The 23,228-nt window shown below is 35.9% G+C and overlaps 2 protein-coding genes across 3 annotated transcripts; both read right to left on the reverse strand.

The window, feature by feature from the left end:
* Positions 1–8,375: 8,375 nt before the first annotated feature.
* On the reverse strand, positions 8,376–9,067 carry LOC106416211 (protein RALF-like 32). Its single transcript, XM_013857054.3, has one exon. It carries the CDS (start codon positions 8,920–8,922, stop codon positions 8,569–8,571), a length of 354 nt encoding a protein of 117 aa, XP_013712508.1. The 5' UTR covers positions 8,923–9,067; the 3' UTR covers positions 8,376–8,568.
* Positions 9,068–14,124: 5,057 nt separating this feature from the next.
* LOC106415322 (selenium-binding protein 1-like) lies at positions 14,125–16,672 on the reverse strand. Of its 2 annotated transcripts, XM_013855989.3 has the most exons (7): positions 16,371–16,671; positions 15,812–16,007; positions 15,508–15,735; positions 15,195–15,426; positions 15,004–15,111; positions 14,649–14,921; positions 14,125–14,551 (listed from the first exon to the last, which is right to left on the reverse strand). In XM_013855989.3, the coding sequence occupies exons 1-7, from the start codon at positions 16,513–16,515 to the stop codon at positions 14,270–14,272; spliced, it is 1,464 nt and encodes a 487-aa protein (XP_013711443.2). In that variant the 5' UTR covers positions 16,516–16,671; the 3' UTR covers positions 14,125–14,269. The 2 variants fall into 2 exon arrangements, with proteins under 2 accessions (XP_013711443.2, XP_048621514.1); XM_048765557.1 differs by having other exon boundaries at positions 15,195–15,735; positions 16,371–16,672.
* Between the last annotated feature and the right edge of the window lie 6,556 nt (positions 16,673–23,228).

Below are 23,228 nucleotides of genomic sequence, written 5' to 3' on the forward strand. Positions count from 1 at the left end.
TGAGAACCTAGCATCTAGTAGCAGCACCAAGAACATTGACTTTGAGAGGAAGAAATCTGCCACCATCATTGGGAATGATCAGATGGATGAGGTGAAAGCAAAGCTGGACAGTGTTCACAAGCTTCTCAGGAAGCAGGTCTGCTTGATTGAAGAAGCAGAGGCTGTAGGCACAAAGGGTAGAGCAAAGGAAGCAGATGTGAACTTCATCAGTGGAACTAGATTCCAAGGTTCGGGGAACCAAGGAGGAAACAAAAACTCCTATGGAAATAGGGGTAACTTCAACCAGAGTTCGCAGCACCAGAAACCCTATAGCAACCACTACAGCAACAACTACAGCAACAACATGGGTTATTGAAGCTCCTACTACCAGAAGCCACCACCGCCAACTCAAGAGAGCAAGATTGAGGAGATGCTTGATAGAGTCCTGGAGGGACAGCAGCGCATGATGATGGACTTCAATGGGAAGATTGATTCTGTCGACACCAACCTGAACACAAAGTTTGAAACTTTGAGCACTCATGTGAAGAAGCTAGAGATGCAAGTTGTTCAGACATGAGAAGCTGTTAAGAGGCAGGGAGCCTTAACAAAAGGGGTAGAAGATGATATGATGAGACACCACGTGAATGCCATCATTGGGGATGATTTCTGGCAAGTGGTGAAGGAAGAGAAGCTGCAAGAAGGAAATTTTGAAGTAGAAAGTCTGATGAGTTTCGGCGGATCACATTGGTGTCGACCGACACCAAGCCACGAACATCGCTCGACAGAGGTCATTCAAAATCGATCGACGTCCTCTCCTGGACATCGCTCGACAACACCTACGGAATAAACCGGATCTTGCAAACCATGAGGATCATGACTCACGAGGAGTTCGCAGCAAAACACCCACATCCGCCCAGCCCTGTTTACGTAAATATCGATCGACATTCTGACCCCACCATCGATCGACATCTGGAGACCGTTATCGATCGACAACCACAAGCACCTATCGATCAACGAGCACCTATTACGTACCGAGTGAAAATGTCAAAGATAGATGTTGCACGTCTTAATGCACTCAGGCCCAAACCCAAACCTTCAGAAAACCCACCGGAGGCCGTCAGGACACCTTCAGATGATGGAGTGGATCCTATGGAAGTTGATAGGGTTCCTAAGGGAAGAACCCTAAGGAAAAGAAAGGAAAAATTGGCGAAACATCTGAAGAGGGGGGCTAATGAAAAGGAAAAGGTAAGTTTCCGGAAAAGAGTCTTCAGAATTCCTCTAGATAAGCCATTCAATGAAGCTTATTATACCCACAGATTGTGGATGTTCTTCAGAGAAACTAGAGAGACAAAAGAAGACATTGAGAGAGTGTTCTGTGAAGCTAGAGAAAATATGAAGATGAGGATTACATTGAAGAAGAAGAATGATCCTGAGCAATTTGCAATACCTTGCACGGTGAAGGGTATTGAATTCCCACATGCCTTGTGCGACACAGGAGCATCAGTCAGCATCCTTCCTAGGGTTATGGCAGACCATCTGGGTCTGTAAGTGGAGCTTTCACGGGAATTATTCACTTTTGTGGATTGTTCCCAGAGGAACTCAAGAGGAATTGTGAGAGACCTTGAGGTGCAGATTGGTAATGCTCTAGTTCCAGTATATTTCCATGTCTTGGACATCAAGCTGAACTGAAACTCTTCTTTATTACTTGGGAGAGCCTTCTTGTCAACAATGGGAGCAGTGTGCAACTTGCAAACCAACCAGTTGTGTCTAACACTCATCGATCCTAATGCCCACTACAACCCTATCCATGTCTAAAAGCCACATACAACCTCCAGAAGAATCAATGATCCAGGAATCATTGCAGCTTGCCACTGTGGAAACGAGTACGAGACAGAATACTCAGCGTCAATCGAAACTCACACTGCAACATCGATCGACAGTGCCCATCAGATATCGACCGACACCCCGAAGGAAAAATCGGTCGACAGTAGTCCAGATAATTGGGAAAATGACTACTACATGCCCACAATGGCAACACACACCATGCATACAAAGGCTTATGATGAAGATTATGAGGAAGAAAGAGCTATAGAGCAAAGAGCGACCCTTGACGAGGAAGATAGACTTCTCCATCATTCTTCTTGGAAAAGGAAGTCGCCATCGATCGATAACTACGCTTCAACATCGATCGACACTCAACCTCAACAACCACACCACCTTCGAGAATCGACCGACAACGCCTACTTTCCATCGATCGACATTAACGTCGACGCTACCAGAGATGGAGATTACTCAATTGGCAGTTGGGCATATAATCGCTATCACGAGAGCTACGCAGTAGAGACAGCATACCGTGATCAAGGAGATGATGAACTTAATGAGGGTTTCACATACGAGAAGCTTCTCAACATGCAAAGACGCGATGAAACAGATCAGAATCGAGCAGCGGCTGCTTGGGAAAGAACACATTTCAGCCATCCGATCGACAGGGAGAGCCATCCATCAATCGACAACAACCGTCCAAAATCGATCGACATCAACAATACAACATCGATCGACATCCATTCAATACCAAAAACCATTGTAAACGAAAAAAGATAAATCTGATAACCAGTATCTAACTCAAGACGAATTTGGTATTTTCAGGGACCCAGATGGCTACGCAAGAGTAATAGACGGACATACGCTGTACGTATCTCGAGAGGACATCGCAGACATCCTTCAGACAGCTAATGGAGCAGACAACCTGTTCATACATCAACGCAACATTCCAGAACACCAACATAAAGAGTTTTATGACACATCTGGTGGCATAGACAAAAGCTTTAAACAAAGGACTCGCCATCCAACTCAACCATCGATCGACGTTGACGTCCCAACATCGGTCGACAGAAGGCCAGAATTCGGCAGAAGAGCTTTCGATCTTTTGGGTACCAGGAGATTCTACTGGGAAGAGAATGATGAGTATGGAATCTACAGAGATGATCAGGGATATGCCAGAGATCTAGATGGACACACCATTCTTGTTCACAGCAGAGATATCAGAAGACTTCTGGAAAGAGCTTCAAGAGATGAGCCAAGCTACATATGTCTTCCTGAACATGCTAGCTTATTCACACAGACCGAGCTGATACCAGAGATCTACACTAAGGACAAGATCAATGAGATGTTCTATGGAGTTTGTGGAGAACACGAGAAGAACAAAGAAGCCTTCCAGAGGAAACTTGATGGTGTCTACTATCCACTGAATGATAGTATCAGTTGGCTGACGACTTGCATGGAGGAGAGGAAGCAAGACATAGCCAGAATTCAAAGCGCGACCGACGTTGCTCGACCTACATCGATCGACAACCACTTACACACATCGATCGACAGTCGCTTAGGCACGTCGATCGACAACCGCATACCAGCATCGGTCGACACCAACCCACCACACCCACATTCGATAAAGTCTCAACCAGTTTTTCACACCAGGATAGAGATAGATCAGATAGTATAAGGGATCTACAGAGCTTGGAATCAACAGAAGAGAGGCTAGATGGGAGATGTGATGACATCTATTTCCCAATGGATCTTAGCATTAGTGCTTTGACCTCAAAGATAGAAGCTATTCAAGGGGAATTGGTGGAGATTCAGAGTTACATTGCCCGTCGACCAGAAGCATCACCATCGATCGACAGACGCAACAACAAATCGACCGACATTCATCAACAGATATCGGTCAACAAAGCTTCAAACCGAGGGAGGCTAGTACAAAAGATAACATCCGACATGTCTGATACACACAACCATGGAGAGGAGATCTCAGCCGACACTTACGCCAGACTTATGAGACATCAGTTCAATCTGGAGAGTCTTGGAGATAGATTGCAGAAGATAGAAGATGCAACTACAATAATGAAGGACAAATGGCGCAGAGTTAATGAAGCAATGAGAGACTTCACTGGTACATGGTTCAACAAGCACAAGGAAGATATGGAGACTTGTTTCCCAACAAGTGCCAGCTTTCAACATCACTAGCTCAATCACCTCCAAAGTCAAGCTAAATGACTATAACAAAACGCTGAGTGGGAGACAACCCACTATTAGGTAATATTTATTTAGTTTTTATTAATATATTATATATGTTGGCTTTTATTTATTGCAGGTCATATAAAAAAATAACAACAGATCCGAGTAGACGATTGCCCTTAGTATCGACCGATGAGACACTGTCGACATCGATCGACAGTACAGCACCTGCATCGACCGATATCAACATCCTTACATCGGTCGACATTCATTCCGGTATGGTATATCGTTCTAACTTGTTACATTGAGTACTTATGATTTATTATCACCATAACTCCGACTGAATTTACACTGGGGACAGTGTAGTTTAAGTCTGGGGGAGGTTTACTGATATTAGTTTACTTATGAATTATAAAAATATATTTTCAAACATAAAGTTTTTATTGAGTCAAGAAGGGGATAATGAACTTATTAGATTTTTGTTTGTTATCTAACCATTCTTTAGCACCATTCTAGACTTACTGATTGCAGATAGTACTAAAGATACTAAAGTGGATCAACCTGTCAACTATGTTATACTTGCTGAGATTGTTTGAAGGAACCAAAGCTGACCTCCAACACTAAACTTGACACAACTGCTTGTCTTGGGGCTTGGTATACATGAGATCGGATTCTTCAAACAAGTCTAGAAGGTAAAGCCTTGTGTACATAGATTTATCACCATCTCTCTTTCTATTTTCGAAATATATATATAGATATAGATCTAATATTAAAAAATAATAATAATAATTATTATTATATTTATATTTATATATATTAGAGATTTATTTAGGAAGAAATTCGAACAGGACTTGGTGGCTACCACCATTAAGGCTTGCTTCATATGAATTATATAGGTAAAAGATTAGAACAGAACTTGGTGGCTACAACCATTAAGGTTTGCTTCATAAATAATAATAGGATATAGGTCAAAAAGAAGTGAACAGGACTTGGTGGCAACCACCATTAAGGCTTGATTCATGCAAGCCTGTCCAATCTTGGTCAATGATCTTGCAAATATAAGTAGACTTTGACTATGAGAGAAATTAGTAGAGAGAGAGGATAAGAACTAATGTTTACCTGCAGGTCTAGATACTTGTTTGAAAATCCTTGCATCATGTGATCGATACTCCCAAGGTAAAGCCTATACTTTTATTTATGCTAAGAAATGAGGTTGGTAGAGGGGAATGTTAGACAAGATTTGCTAAGTTGTTGGCTAGGTCAATTTGGTTGCTAAGCTAGGATATGGTATAATGTGCTTTTGTGATTAGGACTTTTTAGATGTGGATTGCAATATTGTAGAGGTGATGATTCTAAGTTTTAAATCATGTGAGTCCCTGCTGTTTTCAAACCTCTTTCAGAGAGACTGCCTGTTTGTTTTGCTTGAGGACAAGCAAAAGGGTAAGTCTGGGGGAGTTGATAGACCATGGATTTGACCCATTTTTGTCTATGGTTTACAGGTGTTTTTACTATCTATTATAATATTATAGAGTCTATTTATTATATTTATAAGATCATGAGTGATTTGAAAATAAGTGATGATTTTGGAGCATTTTGGAGATATTTGGAGTAAGCACCCGAGATGACCATCGAGCTCGACAATCGGTCGATATTGGAGGAGGAATATTGATCGATGTTCACACTTGAACATCAATCGACAGCAAAGCGCGTAGAAAGCCCGTTTGGTCACAGCCAACTTGAAGCCCAAGTCTTCACCAATTTATAAGATTACCCCTGACGAGTTTTAATCTAACTATATAAACTTTGCCACCATGTTAGAGGCAAAAGTGCGATTTTCTGTATTTTTAGTTTTATTACTTTCAGCAAAAGGTTTTAGGATTGTGATAGATTGGAGAGAAGATCCAAAGTTATAATTTGTGATTGGAACTCCATTAATATCTATTTTACTATTCTATGAAGTTTTCTAACCTAATTGCTTTCATGAATTGCTTGGCCATGTTTGAGTAGTTCCACTGTTGGATTTAGAGTTTAAATAGGTTATGAGGAATTAGTCCCAACTATAGATTGCTGAGTTGTGGTAATTGTCATTAGAATTATTCATTAATGCATTTTTCTAGATTAGCTACCTAGAACTTGCCCTAGGATTGATAGATAAAAGCGAGAGCTTCATTCTCATCCTGAAAACATTCTAACTGAGCTAAGTTTCTTGCTAAGAGTAAGGCGAGAGCTGATCTAGTGAGCTTAGTAAGCATTCATTCAACCCGCGCATAAAGCTTAACTAGAAGCGCGTCGATCGATATTCATATTGGATAATCGATCGACGGAGCGAAAGGTGTTTCGACCGATATTCCTATTGGATTATCGATCGACACTGCTATTGATCGAACACATCTGTTTAGGTCATTAGATCTAGTTAATAGACGAGTTCAAACATGCGATAGCTGATGGACTTGTTGAATTGACAGTTGAGCTTTACATTATCATGCATGAAACACATTAGGCATCTGTAGGATTATAATTCCAAGTTTCCTGAATAGAAACCCTAAGTCTAGTTATTTCCTTTTAAGCACCAAAACATCAACCAATCAATCAAGCAATTACTTGCTCAACCAAAACTGCAAATTTACATTTTAAATCTTAAAAACTTCTTACTTAAAAAATCATATTAGATCCATTAGGTTCCCTAGCTCCCTGTGAATTCGATCCCTAAGTACTACAACTCGACCTCTTATTTGAGAAAGTATAAATCACTCCTTAGGATAATTTGAGTGATATCACATGACTTGTATTTTCTTGTTGAGCCCTTCTTTCTTCGGGCTGAAACATATTCATAAACACATTTTCAGTATACTTCAAGCCCTTCTTTCTTTGGGCAGAAACATATTCATAAACACATTTTCAGTATACTTCAAGCCCATCTCGTTTGATCTCAAACTCATAGGCCAAGCCTTCTTGATTTGTTTCTGCTGCTGATTCGGGGCGCATCAGCTCTCGTGGCCGAAGGCTCTTACCTTGTTGTTACGCTCAAACGCGGATTCAGAATAAAAACCTCTTTTGCTCTCTTTTCGATTTCATATATTTATTTTTCATCCATACTCTCGTGTTCTGATTGCTTGGCGTGTGGTTTAGCAGATATCCGGGACCTCTGAAAAATTAGGGTTTTCCTAAATTTTCTAATTTAAACGGAAATCGACAATGCGAATTTCGGTTCCCACAGTTTGGCGCTAGAAGGAGGGGGGGTACGGATCAATCTAACTCTTGACCACCACCGCTCAACCAGACATGTCAGTCGACGATCTCAATAACCAACAAACTCGTGACGGCACTGCCGCCAACAACAACGTTGAGAAGACTCCAGCGACGAACGTAACTCCGGTCAACGCCGATGCAAACACTGCAGCGTTCGAGGAAGTCAAGAAGATGTTCTCAAACTTCGAAAAGAAGTCAGCAGAACAAGATAAGGTCATGAGTTCTCTCGCTAAATAGGTTGAAGGCCAAACAGCAAGAACCAGGGCCGTTCTTCCGCGTGGAGCAACCCGAATCCGCGGAAGAAGACTCGATTTCACGGCGCCTGTCAACCAGTCTGCCAACGCGCAGAGGAAATCGTCTGGACAAAATCCCGACGAAAATACTCTCGCGCCAACGCAGAAAGAGCCGGAAGACCTCCCTCCTATCGAGGAAGGTGAAGAGGATGAAGAAATCGAACGCGTCGATCTGGATTCTAACAGTCACTCCAAACCTACAGACGAAGATGCAGATGTGCATCCACGCCTAACAAGGAGTCTGATTCAGAATCCAGTGGGTTATACATAAGGAATAGCTGATAACTTAGGTCTTGTTCGATGCTGTATCTGGACTCCATTCTTGGACAACAAGAGGGATATTTTCAATGTGCCAGAAGGATTGGCGGAGGACTCTAGATCGAAAGTGGGAGGGGGAGGGGGTTATTGATCGATCTGGATTAGGACATTCTCTGGACTGATAAACAGTTGGTTTCTCTATCAAAGACAAGATCTGATCGACAGTAGCGTGAACCTTTTTAATAATTTTGATAAGTGGGGTTCGAAGTCTAAGGAGTTTTTTGGGGGTGGTGAAAATGTTTCAAAACTGTTTCTATTTTCTTTCTGATATGTTTATTTTAAATATATTTTTTCTCGACTGTGTGTTTAACATTGTAAAATTTTGTTACCTATTATGTTATTTGAATATAATGCATAATTTTGTCCAAAAGAAAGAAAAGGTATATCGTGGAACCAAGGGCCACTCATATCCGCGATTCTTTAGGCACCGACCACCTTAAACTAAGGGCGTGTCATGTACTTGATTCCGCGGTTTCCAGCAAAGAACCAATACATTGCTTTCTAAAATCGGACCAAGTGACCAAATTACTAAATAAGTACTGGATGATCATTCATATTATTTTTTTCTCTTAGATATCAAATATTTCGCAACAGAAATTACAACTTACAAGCACATGGTGAAACATTTTGCATGGAAAGTAAATATATATACTTACCAAACTTATTTATCATTCATTTATTAATTCGAGAACAGATTAATCTCCGGAGATTTTTCACTTCAACCCCTGCATCTGTAGTACTTGGGATGGCCACGGTGGTACCTGTTCGACGGAGGAGGCATGACTCTTCCTCCACCACTAGACGCTGCCGGTGGCGTATCATGTTTGAGAGCTCCATAGTTGAGATACTTCACCTTACTTGTTAGCATCGTACTAGATGACATCACCATGCCTTTAGTTTCTTCATCTTCTTCTTCTTTTATGATCATTTGGTTCACCTCTTCCTCTCTCGAACCATCTTCTTCATCACTCTCATAACGTTCTTTAACCCACGTCTTCTTAACGTGATGCTTTCCCGGTGCACGTTCCTGGTCGTTTTCGGCAAACCCTTGAGAAAATGTGTAGTATTCCATGCTTGATGTTCTTTATTACTTTGAATTTTGTATATATTTGGTTGGGGTAACATCCATTATTTATAGTTGAAGATATTGGTTTGTAACTTGTTATGCCTAATCGAATCTCATTTACTTTCGTAGAAGGATAATTATTTCCATATAAAACATGATTTTTTTTCCTTTTTTCAGAATGGGTATTTGAGCAAAAAATTTTAAGCCGTCAATTTTCAGGAGGATAAGTTATGATGCCGATGCGCCATATTGTATAATTTTGTATCTATTTTTTTTTTTAACATTGGTTAACTATGATATTACAAACAATAAGAAACATTACATAGACGATACTATAGCCGATAATTCTACGTGCCTTATAAGAATTTCCGTCTAACTGCATAACCCTGAACCGTCCTATGAGATCCATTCCTGACGATAGTTCTTGCGCCATGCCGAACATTGCTTGTAAGTTTTTTTCTCTAATATTATGCATAATTCGCTTTTGAAACCCAAACCTCCTGTTGTAAAAACATTAATGAAATTTTGATCAAACCATTGCACCAAGGGGGCTTCCACAGATTATGTATCTATTCATTAATTGTTTTTTTTTTTAAATAAAATTTTATAAGCCGTCAATTTTACAAAGATAAGTTATTCACTTTGTTTCTTAATAAGTATCATTTTGATATTTTTCACACAGATTAAGAAAATGATTAAAATGTATTTAAATAATTTACACTTATTTCACCAATAGTATTTGAGATAATAAAAATTATTTATAAAATCAATTCACTTTGCAATTAATTTTCAGTTGAAAGTAAATATAATTTGCATTGAAATTTTAAAATGACATTTTTGATGTAACAAGAAAAAAAATATTAAAATGATACTTATAGGAAACAGATGGAATATAATTCTATACTTATTCACTACTTGCATTTTTCGGCTAAAGTCTTCAATTTTTAAATGATGCGCCATATTCTAATTCTATATTTATTCACTAATTAATTGTATTATCCTCTTTGATTAGGTATAAAGCTGTTTGGCATGGGGAAAAGAAATATGAAGATAAGTTCTACAATGGCGTTTTACATTTTATATATTGGCATACTTTCAATTTTTACTCTTGAATCAAAATGTATGATTCTAGAAAGAAAAAAAGGTATGATTCTTGATCTTTTCTCCTTTACAACTGGGTGACAAATAAATATTACTTGCTAACATAAACAAATAAAAACTCGTCGTTGGTTTCATCATCATCACAAAGTTTTAAATTATGACAAACGAGTATCTATCTTGATATAATGAAGGAATCTAATTACATATAATCAGTGCAGACTATGCACTATATAAGATTACGACAAGCTTTCTTCTCTTTTAGAACCTTATTCCAAAATATGCTAGTGGGCCGATGACTTACGATTCTAAGAAGTAGCCGCCCCTTATGCTTTCTTAGCTGATATCTTAAGCAACGGTCCATATTCAACGGTAGAAAACCAAAAGAAACAACTGATGTAAAATAAAATAAACAAAGTTTTAAAAGTTAAGTTAAACAAAATTTTTAAAGTCTAATAAATAAATAAATAAAAAAATTGGACATTATAAAATAAATATTGGAAAATGTAAACGATATTGTAAAGCCGAATAATAACTGGCAAATTTACCGACTATTGATATATACCAAAGTTCTAAAAATCGCTAGGCGGTAACTAGGCGCTTTATGGAGGACTAGCGACTAGGTGGATTATACGGGGTCTAGGCGAGGCCTAAACCTTAGCAAATTATTGATTTATTTTATATATTTTATATATTTTAGTTATTTATATGGTTTATTTTAGTTTTTAAGTTTAATTATAAAATTATTTTGATGCATTATCAAAATCAGATATACAAAACATAAGAAATTAGACAAATTTGTAGATTTGTAATACTATTATTTCTTAATTTAACATATTTAGACAAATTTAGATCGATTTAAACCGTTTTAAACCGATTTAGAATAATTTAAACTAATTTGAATCGAACAAATTGAATTTTAAGAAAATCGTTTCGGATAATACCGAGTTGCCGCCTAGGCGGGGGCCTAAGCGGGAGACCGATTTTAAGAACCTTGATCGATACTTTTTCAGATAAAACAAAACCTATAATTTTCATACTTTTTGTATAATGTTAACAAAGCATTTCGTGGAATATAGAAGAAAAACCGAATTTGAACAAGAACCGAAGTCTTTAAACTTTTTTTGAAACACTTTTTTTTTTTGAAACACAACCTGTCTTTAAACATTTCCAAATTTATATAGATACAAATGTACAATGTATGGTTGAAAAAACTATATAAATGCTGTTTAGTTTTTTTTTTTTTTTTTATTACAACGAACAGCTATTTCATTACTCAAACTCGAGGTGTTCTAGGTAATCAGACCGGAATAGAACAACCAATAAAACATAGCTCTCTATAGAAAAACTTCGCAGTCCTAGCTAAAGAGTCAGAAATCTAATTTTGCATTCGTAGAATATGAATGATCTTGAAGTCCGGGAAGCATATATGCAGAGTCAATCCTCTCCAATTCTGTTGCAAAGCTTGGCCAAGCATTAGGCTCCTTAATCATGGCGATCAGTTCCATACAATCTGTTCCAAAGCTCTAGAATGTCGAATGTTGAATCATATTCTCCATCGCCCATGGCAGTGCTTCTACTTCTGAATGCAAGGCAAACTCGCGTCGAATGTAATTTCGTGTCCCCATAAGTTGAACCTTCCCAAAGCTGTCAATCCAAACTCATCCACAACCGCTGAACTATGTTGTGGATGTCCATGACTCATCTAACATGCAGATGTTACCCAAGCTTAAGATTTGAGGTTCCTCAATATTGTGATCTTGTAGAATTGGTGGCACCATCTTGTTTGCATTAAACCAGGCTTGACATTCATTCTCTGCATAGCGAACTAACTCCAATGGATCCTTGTCTATCCCTCTAAAGAGTTTGTCATTTCGGACCTTCCAAATATACCAGATTATTCAGGGATAAGGATCCCTGTCTAATTCTGACTCGAGAATACTGTTCTTTCTCGAGAAGAGATAATCCATATTAGCGTAAATACTCGGTACCGAAAAGATATCTGGACTAGTTGGAGTCGCTGATAGGGACCACGCTTGTAAAGCTGGCAGACATTCGAATATGGCATGAGTGACATATTATTCTGGTTCTCCACGTCGTGGGCAATAGTTATCGCACCTCATATTACGCCGTATTAAATTCCTCGTTACTGCCACATGACATTTGATCAATTGCCATATAAGATGGCATATCTTTTGAGGCGCTTTTATCGTCCAAGCAAAGGCTTGAAGCTTAGTGATACTTGGCTCCAGCACCTCATTTTCTTCCCCAGTTTTTAATAAGTTCTGAGCTACCCAATATCTGGATTTAACAGTTTACTGGCCATTCCTAATGTAGTTCCAACAGAATTTATCACGGCGATGAGTTGAGCTTATGGTCAAACTCCTTATGAAAGATATATCATCAGGGCTAACATAATCCTCCAGTAATCCAACATTCCATTCATTCGATTCCTGATTAATAAGGTTGCTGACTCTTATGTTCGGGTGCAAAATTGGGGCTATAGGACGAGCCGACCTAGCTGGTGTTGTAGGGATCCAAGGATCCTCCCACACCTTAACCTCATATCCAGAATGTATCTTTTGTATGATTCCCAATAGCAATAGCTTTCGTGCCGCTGAAATACTAGTCCACACATAAGATAGGCTGCTTATAGAGTTTACTCGTAAAGGCGAACTCATTACGTAGCATCTTCCCCTCAAAACTCGAGCCACTAACCAATCAAGGTATTGAACTAGCCTCCACAGTTGTTTTGCTAATAAATCAAGGTTGAACTCATGGATCATTCGGAAACCAATCCCGCCCTCCTCTCTTGGTAGACAGAGCTTCTCTCATTTTGCCCAGTGAATTCCTCTTTTTGGAGGATTTGAGCTCCACCAAAATTGTGCAATGGCACTTGCGAGGTTCTCATATATCTCCAGTGAGAGCAGGAAGCTAGACATAACATATGTCGGAAGATCTAGCAAGATAGATTTAATCAAAACTTCATTTCCTCCTTTTGAAAGACATCGTCATGTCCATCCATTCACTCTATGCATTAGTTTTTCCTTGAGAAATACAAAGAGTTTGCATTTGGATCTGATAATATCTTCTGGAATTCCTAAATATGTCCCCATTCCTCCTTCATTTTGGATCCCAAGTGTATCTTTAATCTCTTGCCTGACATTACGTTGATCATCTTACTAAAGAGTAAAGAAGATTTCTCAAAGTTAATACATTGGCCTGATGTTTGTCCGTATTTCATGACTACTTTCGTCACTTCTTCACATTCACTTGGCCTAGGAATAAATATTGTTTAGTTTATTAGCAGTATTTACAGTAAATATATAACAAAAAAAATCTGTAAATATTGATTATGGTAATGGATGATTCAGGTTGTATGATAATCATAACTATATAATAATCAAAACTAGTACTTATTAATAGGGCTGGATAAGCTATCCAGAAAATCCGGATATCTTTAAGCTTCGAATCAAAGCAAAAAGCAAAATTTGATATCCGTAAGAACGATGAAAATTAAAAATATTATTTTTTGGAAAGCCGGATACCGATCCAATCCGTATATTTATAGATATATAATGTAATTGTATATAAAAACTATTATATCTATACATATTTTATGATATAATTTGGTTGTTTTAATTTAAGTTGTTTTAATTTTAAATTTTTGTTTTGGATTATTGTATAGAAAAATTTAATTCTTATGTTGAGTCAAATGTTAACATATAGTTTTCTTATTAGGTTTGTTAATATTGAATTTTGTTTTACAACTTCTGTTAAAAATATTAGTTTGGTAGTATGATATTATTATTTTTACTTTAAAATTGATATTTTAAAGAAAATTATTTAATTTTATGTTATATATATATATATATATTAATCTTTTCTTTTTTTAATGTAATTGGCGTATCGAATCGAATAATCAGCGAATATCGAATTTTTGAATCAAAACGAATCACAAATATAGATATACACGGATACTACGAATTTTTCGGATTTTTGCTCCGTACCCAGGCTTACTTATTAGCAAATTGAGCAGACCCAATTTGTTATGATTATTTGGATTTGAGTTTCGAAATGTTTAAAGACTGAGGTATATATAAAGAAAACGATTAAAACATAGTGTTTATTAGCCACAAGGAGTGCAAGTATACAAACAAAGTATAAATTGTCTGGATTCACGTTTTATTCAACAACTATAAAACTTTATTTAAGCGAAACACACAAGAACCTCAGTCTTTAAACATTTCCAAACTCAAATCCAAATATCGGAAGTGCAGTCTCCACCTGGATACCTCATCTCATGGGCTAGCGCAGGACCATCAGGTTCATCACCAAAGTCCACAAAGAGATCAGGGTTTATGGAGAGACCACCTTTCTCTGTATCAACATCAAGCTGAATTATGTGTGACCCTTTATCCATGAGTTCCGGGTAAAACTGACGATCCCATGCGCTAAAGAGCGAGTTCGTTGCATACAATCGTTTCCCATCCAGGCTCAGCTGGATCATTTGAGGTCCTCCTCTTAGAGATTTCCCCTGGAAATTACCAGGGAAGAAGCAGTTTCAAGACGATGCATAATCTAAAATTTATGAATTTAAAACCTCGAAAAGATTAAATATTTTGGGTACAAACCTTGATCTGAGGAACATCGTATTGGAAAGTGTTACCGTCTTCTCCAACCACCTTAGCAGGACTGCCCTGTTGTAGTAACCCTCCCACCCATATTTGACCGGTTAAGACAGGGTTTTTAGGGTCTTCAATGTTGTACTGACGAACGTCTCCATGAAGCCAGTTCACAAAGTAGAGGAACCGGTCATCGAGGGAGATCAAGAAGTCGGTGATAAACCCCGGCATTTCTGGAAGAATCCAGTTCTCTACTTTCAGTGGTTTAACTTGGATAACCACCTGAAAATCAATTTGCACTAGGTGTTAATCATACATTTGAAATAAAACAAGAAAAGAAAGATAAAGAAGAAAGAAGACTTGCCTCATGGCCCCATGTTTCATCACTGTTCTTGAAAAATCGTATCATATTACTCGACAAAGCACCCCCAACATACCCTGTATCCTTAGATGGATCATGCAAGAATCTAATCTGCAACCACAACCGGCAAAGATTATTAATGTTAGTCTGAAGAAAGAAAACATATAAATGAGATGTTTGATTATGTTGTTTACCTCTAAAGGTAACATGCCAGTCTCTCCAAGGTCAATTAATTGTTTCATTTCACCTCCTGGCCAACTGTAAACATGGAGATGGCTTCCGTACAAGCCATCAGCAACGTGTTGGAGATCGAAACCTTTGGTGAAGGCTTTAGGTGCTCCCCAAGAAGTGCTTATCATTGTCTTGTGCCGCGGTTGATACCAGAAGTCATAACCAAACAAGGGACTATGTCCTTCTTTCTCCCACCTGAGATTATCCCCCAATGATATACTTATAGTTGAAAAGAAAGAAAGTAAAACATAATGAGTTAGTTTTGTAATAAGCGACCTGTTCTTGATGTTGAAATCAGAGTCAAGAAGAAGAAACCCATTCCCCTTGGCGTTTCCCTCTTCGTCTCCAAGACAGGACACCAAGATCTCACCAGAGGCAAGGCAATGAGCCGTGTGTGGATAAGCCAATCCAGTCTTTTCAGCAATCTCCTTAGGATCCACATACTTGTACAAAGACGGTGCCCTCGGGTCTGCCTTTGTGTCAATCGCATAGATGCGACCAGATCTATAATTCAAACAAAGAGAAAGATCAAGATAGTGAACTTAAACATCACTAAATATTAAGGCTGAAGGAACTTTACATAAGGGATGGTAAGACGAGGTAACGTCGATCAGCGGAAGCATCACCATGGCAAGAGCTGCAAGAGTTCCAACCAGAGTGATGAAGCTCATCACCTACAAAAGGCATTGGCAATCTGTGAATGACGGTTGAATAGGTTGGTGAGTTTGGATCAACATCCACCGTTGCCAAGTAATCAGGCTTCTCTCGTCCCGTTCCTTCAAAACCAACAAAAAAAATATATTAAAAAGAAGAATCCACAACCAAAGAACAGTAGGATCAAAAAGAGATCTTAAAAGTAAGATTCGACCAGACAATAGAAAAGAACAAAGATTCTTAGTCATAAATTTATCCTTAAAACATAGAGATCTAATCAGGAAACTGAAAACAGAGAGATCACAAGGGGTGATTTCGATCTAGAATCTTTGAGATTCCGTAGGACCTACTAAAAAGATTTTCACATCATCATTCATCAACCAACGTTAAAAGTACAGATTCTGTCTGAAAATACTTTTGAAAACGTTCGATCTGGAATTTCTAACAGGTTAAAGAAAATATAAAACAAAAGAGCAGATGTGTACCAGTGTAGACGGCGGTGACGTAGATGAGCTTTTCCGGTGGACCAGACATGGCGGCGAGTGGCGTCGCGTAACCAGGACCTGACTTGCAACATCCTCCGTCAACGCCGTTGCTCGCGGGAGCTACCACTTCAGTATTAGTCACCATTTTCGATCTCTGACTCTCTTTCTGCGTCTCTGAAATCAGATATAGTTTTAACTATATATATATATTTCTTTTTTTTGGTTGAACTTTTAACTATATATATTATATATTGCTGTAGTTGTTGACAAAAGATATTATATTATATTCGGTACTTGTTAAGCTACACGTCTCTATGGCGCTCCTTTGCGTTTATCGCACACACCCACACGTGATCTTGATTTGTCAATGCAAAGCTTTTTTAGCTGTATTATCAGTTAATTGTCGACGTTGTTATCTTAATCTATATACTATACTAAAAGGGATTGAGGGAGGTTTTTAAGCTATCCACCTCAGCCAATTAAATCAACTAATCATATGTTATCAAACTACCATGTCATTTTGTAAAATCCACATCATATTTCTTTGAAAAAAAATGAAACTTTGCGGACGGTTTGCTACATCTTCTTCCGATTTTCTATTAGTATTAGCTGCCTGCACAAACCAGAAAACCAAGAGTTTCAATCTCTTCATATACCTTACAATTAAATTCTCATCTTCAATAAACAGGTTGAGTTCCAAATTAATATTTATTTATTTTTGCTAAAAACGAAATTAATATTAAAGACCTCTAAATGACTCCTACCGCTTCATCTTTAATGTATAAGTGGAAAATTTCAGCCAAAGCCGAGAAATGATTAACACCTTATTCTTGCCACAGATCCTAACGCACGTACGGCAACAAAGGTACCAAATTTTCGCTCAAATCCAAAGATACATGTTCTTAAATATTCTTCATGTCTGCATCATAGAGATTAACTTCAGATTTTTCCTTCTTGATTTGAATCTCCATGGTAAGAGTCTTTATTTTCTTCAAGATTCTGTATTTTCTGGAGAACTTTACAATTTCTAGACTGTTGATCCAATCTAAGTTTTTTTCCTTCTTCTGTTACGCATAATTCAAAACTTTCTAAACAGCTGACCGTGTTATTAACCACTACGATCGGAGGGACTGGCAAACAACATGTAGTCTTTTGGCTCAAGCCAACTAATATGTCCCTTATGGCATGAGGTTCGGAAATTTAGATTAAAGTTTTTTCCCTTTAATCTTGATCAGTAAAAAAGGAGTATTTCTTGGGTTTATTTCAGTTTTGAACTTCAGTCTTTACTTCTTGAATTTCATATGAAATAGGTATAAAAATAGGAGAGAATGATGAAAAGATCTTCATTGGTCACAAGATGAGACAGGGTTTCTTTGATATCACTAACTCTCAAACTCAAAGAGGATCTTAATTTTCAAGAAACATGTTTAGCGGCAAGTAAGGTTGACATCTCATTCTGGGTTTGTAAGTCTCTAACTTGCGATCTCATTGTCTTAAATTAATTACTAGATTTGATTTTGGTTTTATTTGAGATCATGAGATGTAAAAGTATTTTCTTTAATCAATAAAAATGTAAAACAATTGAGCTAAGCAGATACGAGTTGTAAATGGAGGAATACACAGTTTGCACACATATCTTGGTTTAATTTAAGGTCCTATGCACCAAAGAAAACCATTTATTTTTCTACAGGAGATAAAATTTTCTAGAAACAAGGTGCAACCAGAACTTACTACTCCTTGCTCACATGTTGTGTCAGTTCTTCACTTCTTTGTTTAAGAATGAATATGTTTCAGGTGAAAGCTTTGCACCACGAGGTTACTTGCAAAAATGCTTTGCTTAAGGCCAAGTGTTCTGAACAAGAGATTTGGTTTCTTTCCTGTAATTTCTAAATCATCTTCTGAACTTATATATTAACCAACAAGTTGTAGACTTCTATAAATCATGTTTAGGTATTGCTTTTACTTTTAACTTACGTCTGTATTTCAAACTAAAGTTGGATGTTTTTGATATTATTCACACTTTTAGGATCATAAAGAAGAGAACCCACCCCCATAAAATGCACTAACAGCTAAGAACGTGCTTAAGTTTTTGGAACCATCTGTACCAAATAGAAGGCTTATTCATTAGAAGCAAACGTAGATATCTGTTCATGATCTTGCTTAAGAATTGCTATGACTATTGTTACTTATTTCATTAATTTGTGATAATCTTCCTTTGTTTTCTTGATGGTTTTATCTTACAGTCATATGAGCATCAACTGCACACAATGTTGACGCAGGAAAAGAGAAACCTGAAACGTTGTCTTCAATCAATTGTTATATAGAGCTGAGTAATGTTTTTTTATATTGTTTTTAATGTTGGTAGGGATTTGGGCTGGAATGTGTACAATACGCTATTTTCGATGGTCCAACATATGAGTGGGTTGTCATTAGCCGCCAGCCTAACATTATATGCAAATTAAGGTTTTGTTCAACCTCAAGATGCATGCACATGGTCCTAGCTGTTGTGTGTTTGATGAGAGAAGGTGAAAAGGACATTGGGGCAGTTCACACCAGTTCATGGGGACAAAGACGAGTGGCATCCACTGCAAGCCGCTTGGCATGTTATTCAAGTACTCACTCTTTGCATCATCTTCTTGACAGTAGCATTGAACACATCATCTTCCAACAAACCCATTGATTCTCTATAGCCTGATCTTGTGGTTGCTCATAGCCAGAGCTGAAGCCTTGCAATCTGATTATGTCTTTGATGAATCTTCAGGGTACGTTTGTATATTCGTCTCTCTATATCTCTTGATCAGTCGGCCACACTAAATACTTTTTCTTTCCAGGTACTACTACAGCAGCATGCTTAGTTACTAATATTAGTTAACATTAGTGAAAGTTCATACTATGAGTAGGTAGAAATTGTAATGTTAATGTGTTTGCATTTGAGTCGTTTGACTGCATGTGGACAGCTGTTTCAGGACGAAAGAAGACCCTCAGTTATACTATGCACCAACGAAGCCTTTGGAAGAAGGAACATCTGAGGCAGAACAACGTAAAGAGAAGTTAAGTGTACTTTTGTGAATGAATGTTTTACATAAATGCTACGCGGTATTGATATGTGACTGTTGAGATGTTGGCGCATACATTCTTAGAATGGAAGTAAGTCATGAAACAAGAAGTGAGTATCAAAAGGAGATAGAAGAGCCGTATATGGGTAATGTTGAGAAAGAGCAAAAGGTGGCAAACAATTCGAAGCCTAACAGCGGTAACTATACATGAAAAATCTGAAGTCATACTGTTTCTTTTCTTTTTATTATGTCATCCTTTGTTTCTGATTATTAAATGAGAACTAAAAGATTTAAAATCTGGAAAGCATGAAGTTCTCAGTGTTCACAGTCACGTTTTCTCATCTGAGGTTAGTTTTTCTTCAAGAATCATGAATATTTCTTCTATAAAAATCTACATCAGCTAATGGTGTTTTCTATTAAAAAAGTCTTGTGGGGGTGTAGAAACAGCCTGGAAGTTTGTTGGAGGGATTTACAAAGACTCAGGTGAGTACATTTGCCGTGAAGATAAATTTAAATTGATGTTCTCTGTTTCAAATTTTGTGTGGTGTCTATCACAGATCCGTTTCTTGGATTAAAGTAGCATTCATTGTGTTAATATATTATGGTTAGTCACAGATCTATTTCTTAGACTATCGTTTGTTAATGAATACATGTGTTTTTTTATACGTCAAAAGGGTTACATCGGCTAAAACAACAAAAGTGACAAGGGCAGAGGAAGAAGAAGATTCTTGGAATAAATATTCAAGTCGTAAAATTGTTTTATCTTGATGGAAATATTTTGTTTCATACTGAATGCTACTTTAAAAGTTACACTGTCGACATGTTTTCAATGATTTAAAAAAAAAACAAAATATGTTTCTCTAAAGAAAAGCATAACCACTTCATCTCGATATGCATGGTTTAATTCTCATTCTATCCTATTCAAAATGCCCAACTCTAATTGATCTGAATTTTTTTGAAAATATTAAACTTACATGCATAAAAGTTCTGTTGTAAGTACATCTTAAGACTAAAAGAGATCATCAATAAAACATAAACAAAGAACAACAAATTAATAGCTACTTTTCAATTCATGCTTTGTTGGTTCTTTATGACAAAATAATCAAATGATATTTTTATACTAAATTAAAAGGAAAATTTTATAATGGCACAATCCGCGCGTAGCGCGGACACGGACCTAGTACTTATAAAAAGTCTTGTGTAAAGTAAGAGATATGTGATCCCTTATATATTAAAAGAGAAGCATTCTAAAAAATACATTCACACTGTAATAGACACGTGCCAACCTCACAATGATTTGATAATAAATATGCTAACGCATTCACACTATATTCATAAATGTGTTCACACTATATATTTTGTATTTTTTAATATAAAAATCACATGCATGGTTCCAATAAAACTTTAGATTTTCGGTTCGAATCAAAACAAATAACGAATCAAAAGATAAACTATATATATATATATATATATATATATTATTTTTATTGTTTACGGATAAAGTTGTGCAAAATATTTATAAATTTTTGATTTGATTCATTATCCGTTTTGATTTGAAACAAAAAATATAGATATCCATAACTCTACGAAGCAAATCAAATACTAAAATACGATTAAAAAAAAAGCAAATCACAAATACCTACATTTTTAGGAACAAATATCTAATTTGATCTGTTATATACATATATATACATATATGTACAGAATTATATATATTATAGTTTTACAATATTTTTATGAATTAAATTTATTATATTAGGTATTAAAATTTAAAAAGTTAAATAATATTTTATTTTTGTAATAAAAAGTTATTATTAAAATTTTCAGTTATTTTTAAAATTTTATTTTATCTACGGATCAAATTGGATATTCTTTAAAATTCTAAATCATTTTGGATATCAGAGTCACCGACTATCCAGGTGGCTAAAGATTGAAACGACGTGAATGCCTCCAAATACCCAGATATTCGATATGTGCCCACCTCTATTTACGAATACAATTTGTTTTTCTTTATGTGAAAAAAATTCACTTATGTCAAGGCCTTTTTAATTTTTAATTAATTTTAATTTTATCTTTCATGTATTATTTTGAACAAAAATATCATTTAATATTAATTAACAATATATTTATATTTATATATTACTCAACTATTTTTATATACTTTTGAATACAAATACATGTGCATCTTGATGTGAGCACTTTGTGAATAACTATTTATCACAACTGAAGTATCTATTTTTTTTTTGAAGTTGAAATATTTTTTTCTTAATGTTTCTTTCACTATTGACCAAATTGTAGTGAAATGATTTGTTTTAATAATTTTATTTTCTTTTTATTGAACTATTATCCGTTTACAAACTATGATATGAAACCATTGGTTCGACATGATGAGTATCTAAAATTCATAACATGAAAATAAACAAATAATAGTAATTTTTTGTTTTTTACCAGAAAACTAAAATATCAAACATTCTAACCGAATAAACCAAAATAAATATTAATTTAAAATAATAGTTATATTTTAGGAGATTAAAAACCAAAAAATAACTTAAAACCGAACTGATTTCCAGATTAAACTGATTTAATGTGTTTTTATTAAAAATAACAAAACTAATAATCACATCCCGCGCAAGGCGCAGGTTATTACCTAGTGAAATGTTAAAACTTAAAACATATGTGTATAGATATATCTATTATATGTGATGCAATGTTAAAACATATGTGTATACAAATCTATTTTTGCCCACACAGATATTAGTTTTCAATTTTTTATAAATTAATTTTTGATTTTTTTCATAATTAGCGTTATATATATTATATGTATCATTGTATAACTAAATTTATACTAATTATTTGAATAATTTTATGTTCCTATACATCAGAGTCGAATTCGAATCAAATTGGATACATCAGAGTCAAATAATTTTATGTTCCTATAGTCATTTTTGGTTATTTAGTTATTTTTAGGTTAATTTTAGTTTGGATACAAAATATCTAAACCGAATCAGGTAATATGGTTACTTTTGGCACAAATATCCAAACCAGTTTCAGATACATTGATTATTTGGATAGTTTTAGGTTCTTATATTTCAAAACCGAATCCACCCAGATCTAGGAGGACATAACTCGAAACTCACCCGGAAATTTATAATACCCCAATTGAGCATAATTTCAAAACCCAAAAAGCTGATACTAAAATGATATGTACCTAAATGTGCACATGAATGTCTATGCCTAACTGATTCTTTACGCAAATAAAAAAAAACTCTTTGTTAACTCTTTTGAATTCTTGTCACAATTAGAGAAATATTGCATTCAAACATATCAAATTATTATAGTTGGCATGTAATTATTATGGTAAAGACAATTATTAAAGTAATTAAAAGAGTGAAAAAAATAAAAATTGTAATAAAACATTTCAAATAAGTAAGTTATGTTTTATACTTATGTACAAAATGCTTTTGAATTAATAGAAAATGTAATAAATGAAGTTGTTAGAATTAGTTAAAATAAAAATAAAAATCTGTAAAAAAATATTTAAAAATAGGGAAATATTATTTTATACTTCAATTTTAATAGACTAGATTATGAAAAATTTGTAGGTTTACTTATAAAAAAAACAAATTTGTAAGCTGAGTTGACCATGTGTACGGATGTATTTGAATTAAGAATGCGTCTTCATGCAGAAAACTGATAAAACTATATTGCAAATCGTATCAACTAACAAAATAAGAAGAAAATAAAATCGAATCTGGTCAAGTGTCTACGTACAGGACTCGTTTTTTTTTACCATTTCGAAATA

Source organism: Brassica napus, chromosome C8 (assembly GCF_020379485.1).
Source record: "Brassica napus cultivar Da-Ae chromosome C8, Da-Ae, whole genome shotgun sequence".
NCBI lineage: Eukaryota > Viridiplantae > Streptophyta > Magnoliopsida > Brassicales > Brassicaceae > Brassica > Brassica napus.

Coding starts and splice junctions, on each gene's coding strand:
- LOC106416211 (XM_013857054.3), bottom strand. CDS start 8,922: ATGGAATACTACACATTTTCTCAAGGGTTTGCCGAAAACGACCAGGAA.
- LOC106415322 (XM_048765557.1), bottom strand. CDS start 16,515: ATGGTGACTAATACTGAAGTGGTAGCTCCCGCGAGCAACGGCGTTGAC. Junction 15,112..15,194: donor CTGGCATGTTACCTTTAGAG/GTAAACAACATA, acceptor TTGTGGTTGCAG/ATTAGATTCTTGCATGATCC. Junction 14,552..14,648: donor ACGATGTTCCTCAGATCAAG/GTTTGTACCCAA, acceptor GGTAATTTCCAG/GGGAAATCTCTAAGAGGAGG.